Source organism: Macrobrachium rosenbergii, chromosome 13 (assembly GCF_040412425.1).
Source record: "Macrobrachium rosenbergii isolate ZJJX-2024 chromosome 13, ASM4041242v1, whole genome shotgun sequence".
NCBI lineage: Eukaryota > Metazoa > Arthropoda > Malacostraca > Decapoda > Palaemonidae > Macrobrachium > Macrobrachium rosenbergii.
In genome coordinates this window covers 60,118,561-60,122,722 of record NC_089753.1, presented here as the reverse complement: position 1 = coordinate 60,122,722, position 4,162 = coordinate 60,118,561, and the positions used below count along the sequence as shown (strand labels likewise).

Below are 4,162 nucleotides of genomic sequence, written 5' to 3'. Positions count from 1 at the left end.
AGCAAGATCTGAAAAATTTTTATAAACCTGCGGTAATATCCCGTCATACCCAAGACCCGCCTTACCTCACGGACATTTCCAGGACTTTTCAAATTCATGATCGCTTCAAGATTTGCCTGTTTGGGAGCCACCTGCCCTAAACCGACCTCATGCCCCAAAAAACAACCTTAGCTTTGCCAAACTCACACTTGGCTAAGTTTATAACCAAACCATGGCTCTCAACCTTTCAAAAACTTTCTTTAACCTAATTTCATGAGTTTTCCAATCATTACTATAGACCACAAGGTCGTCAATATAAATTTCAGTTCCCTCAAGACCACAGATAACTCTATTCATTAACCTTTGGAAAGTACAAGCCGCATTTTTCATTCCAAAAGGCATTACCTTGCACTCGTACAGACCAAAAGGTGTTACAAAGGCAGAGACTTCACGGGCTCTACCAGATAAAGGGACCTGCCAATACCCTTTTAATAAATCTAACTTCGTGATAAATTGGGCAGACCCAATCTGATCGAGACAATCATCAATTCGCGGTAAGGGAAAAGAGTCATTTTTCGTATGTGCATTCACCTTACGGTAGTCCATGCACATCCTGAAACTCCCATCAGGCTTTTTTACCAAGACAATTGGGGAGCTCCATGGACTTACCGAAGGTTGAATGAGGTCGTGATCGAGCATGTACTTAATTTCAGCCTCCACTATAGCTCTCTTAGTGGGGTTTAACCTGTACGGACTCTGTTTGATGGGGGAAGCATTTCCCACGTCGACATCGTGGCTAAGAAAACGAGTTTGACCTGGGGAGTCCTGAAACAAGTCTGGAAATGAATGTATTAAATTAAGTACATCTGCCTTTTGATAATGATCCAAATGATTTAATCCCTCACGTAACACCTCTAAGTTTTGCATGTTGCCCATCAAAGCATCTGAGGGTACCTGACACATTAAGTCATCACAATCATCTGGAGGTAAAACAATATTATTAGTAACAACAGGTTCATAAACAATTGCAAGAGGATCCACACTTTTACAATGATAAGTCTTCAATCTATTTATATGAAAAATTCTACACTTGCGCCGAGTACCTGGAGCTTCAATTTCATAATTGACCTCTGACAATTTTCTCAAAACCTTCCAAGGCCCCTTATATCTAGGCTCCAGAAAATTATCAGGGTCTGTACTGAGAACCAACACCAATTCTCCTGGGTCAAACGAGCGTGCTTTAACTTTCTTATCAAAAATATTTTTCATTGCTGCCTGGGAAGAACTCAGATTTTCTTGGGCGAACTTCCAAGCATTACCCAACTTCGCCTGTAAATTATACATGTAATCAACAATTTTCATTTTTCCTTTATGTCTCTCACTCAGTATTTCACAAAGAATATTCAACGGTCCACTAATTTTATGTCCAAAACTAACTCAAACGGAGCAACACCTGTGGACACATTTGGATGATTACGAAGGGCAAAAAGAGCGAAAGGGAGTGCCTTATCCCATTCATCCCCTTGCTCGTAACAATGCTTCTTTAAAATTGATTTAAGGGTCTGGTGAAACCTTTCCACCACCCCTTGACTTTCAGGATGATACGGTACACTAGTAATGTGCTGAATGGCCAGTTCAGCACACTTACTCCGAAATTCTTTACTGGTAAAATTTGTACCACAATCAGTTTGAATTATTCGAGGAAGACCATACCTAGAAAAATAATCAATTAGTTTTTCAAATACTACTCTTGAGGTAATCCACCGCAAAGGAAACGCTTCAGGAAACCTAGAGGCTCTATCTACTACCGTAAGCATATACATGCAACCTGACTTGGTCTTGGGAAGCGGACCAACTACATCCACCACTATCTCTGAAAAAGGTTCCCCAATCGCAGGGATAGGGTTTAAGGGGGCTTTAGGGATTAGTTGGTTAGGTTTACCCATAACCTGACAAATTTCACACTCCTTTACAAATTTCTTCACAGAGGATTTTAATCCAGGCCACCAAAAACTTTCAGCTAATTTCTGAAAGGTCTTCCCTATACCGAAGTGACCTGAAAAAGAATCTTGATGAGCAATATTCAATACAAAATCACGAAAATGAGAGGGAACAACAATTTGCTCAATTCTGGTAGTCTGATTCGGATTATCAGTAGTAGGACGACTCAACCTATACAACAAACTATTAATTAATATAAATTTAGGCTTAGTTAAGTCCGAATCATCACCCAATTCAAAGTTAAATTCTTGCTTCTGTGCATTTATAAAGGCTGACCTATCCCAATCAGGTTTTAAAGAGGTACTACCACCACTACTATCTACAGACCCGGGTCGCTCTACATCTACTTCTAAACTATTTAACAACAAGTCATCTCCATTATCCTCCTGGATCAAATTAGCGGCTCTTGCTGCAGCGCGAGTTGTCACTGCCACTGGGTAAGCATGGACCGACAGTATTGGGAATATTTCGCGACCTTCAGCATCTAGCATGTCATTACCCAAAATACCATCGATACCCGGTACAGGCAGTACATCTACAACCGCTAACTCTGTCAAACGGTCATAACCAGGAAATTTCAACCTGACCTCCACCAGGGGAGCAGACAATACCGTGTTGGGGAAACCACTCAATACAACATAATTTCCCGAGGGTTCCACCACATTACTCAGAGAACTCTTCAATATAAGGGAACGGGCAGACCCAGTGTCCCTTAAAAATCTTACACAACAAGAATCATTATCAGTTATTACCTTGCCGGGCCATATATACTTGTCATATTTCAGTCACATTTGATTAGGTTCAGGTTTATCTACTGCACTAGCACTACTATTACCAAGACCATCTTTCACCACCTCGCTATATTTAGGACCAGGAACAGGAACTACTACAGAATTATCATTAATGAATGATACCGGATTTCGAATGTTATTGTTCCGTTGGAGATATTGCCTCCGAGCATTACACTGTGCCTGGAAATGTCCGATTTTATTGCACCAAAACATACCTTATTACCTGCATTCCTATTATTATTATTAAACTTCCTATTATTATTAAACCTTCTATTACCATTGTTAAAAGTGAGGGGATCATTATCCACCCTAGGACCACGAGACTCATTGTTACCCATTGTCTTATACTGACCAACAGATCGAACATCATTCTGATATCTGTTAGCGGAGTTATCATTATAGTTATTTCTGGAAGAATTATTAGAATTATTCCTGAAAGAAGAATTGGGATTATTAGTGTACCTGAAAGGGGGGTTAATACGGTTGCGAAACATTTACGGGGAGATAATTTTCTACGTCCCCTGACTCAGATTTGTGAGTCAGCACGAATTCATCCGCAATCTGAGCGGCCTGACTCACCTCTACAGCCTTAACCTCCTCGAGGTACACCCTCAACTCCTTACTACATGTTTTTTTGAATTCTTCCATAAGAATTAACTCTCTTAAACCAGACAAGGATACAATCTGACGGCTTTTCATCCAATCGTCAAATTGTTCCTGCTTCATTCGGGCAAACTCCACAAATGAAACAGCAGATGTTTTAACTGAATTTCTGAATTTAAGTTGGTAGGCCTCGGGAACTAAATCATAAGCCTTTAACACTATCGATTTTACCTTATGATAATCTCTAGCCACAACCTCATCTAGAGCATTATAGACTTTAATAGCCTTGCCTACTAAACGGCATTGTATCAACAAGGTCCACATGTCGGCGGGCCAAGATAAACGAGACGCCACTCTCTCAAATGCCCTGAAAAACTCAGGAACATTTGCCTCGTCAAAAACAGGCACCAACTTTAATGCCGCACTCATATTAAATCTCTCTGGAAATGCAGGATTAGGGGAGCTAACCAAATTATCACTTCCAGTTAACCGAGCCATTTCCAACCTTATCTCCGCCATTTCTTTCTCATGCTTCCTGACTTTCTCATTCTCTTCGAACTCACATCTCATTACCTCTAATTTCTTACAAGTTAACCTAAACTCTTTGTCATCCTTAGCCTCCTCCCAACTATAGGGGAATTTCAACCACAGCAGCGCTATTCGGGTTCACAAAGGGATTAATAGTGTTGTTAACCCCTGTGTTTATGTCAGCGGGACCCTCGTACAAAATTCCGGTACGAGGAGGATCATCAAACAAAGTCATTCCTGCTGCAACACTTACTTCACCA

At 40.6% G+C, this 4,162-nt stretch overlaps 1 protein-coding gene across 1 annotated transcript; it reads right to left on the bottom strand.

Annotated features, from left to right (window-relative positions):
• Positions 1-1,382: 1,382 nt before the first annotated feature.
• Positions 1,383-3,944, bottom strand: LOC136844827 (uncharacterized). Its single transcript, XM_067114063.1, has 3 exons — positions 3,298-3,944; positions 2,987-3,149; positions 1,383-2,657 (listed from the first exon to the last, which is right to left on the bottom strand). The coding sequence occupies exons 1-3, from the start codon at positions 3,942-3,944 to the stop codon at positions 1,383-1,385; spliced, it is 2,085 nt and encodes a 694-aa protein (XP_066970164.1).
• Positions 3,945-4,162: the final 218 nt, after the last annotated feature.

Excerpts from the sequence above, each read along its gene's own strand:
- LOC136844827 (XM_067114063.1), bottom strand. The coding sequence starts at position 3,944 with ATGAGATGTGAGTTCGAAGAGAATGAGAAAGTCAGGAAGCATGAGAAA. Across the intron at positions 3,150-3,297 it reads GTGCTGACTCACAAATCTGA|ATATCAGAATGATGTTCGAT; the intron begins GTCAGGGGACGT and ends CTCCGCTAACAG. Across the intron at positions 2,658-2,986 it reads ATAGGAATGCAGGTAATAAG|AGTTCTCTGAGTAATGTGGT; the intron begins GTATGTTTTGGT and ends CTTATATTGAAG.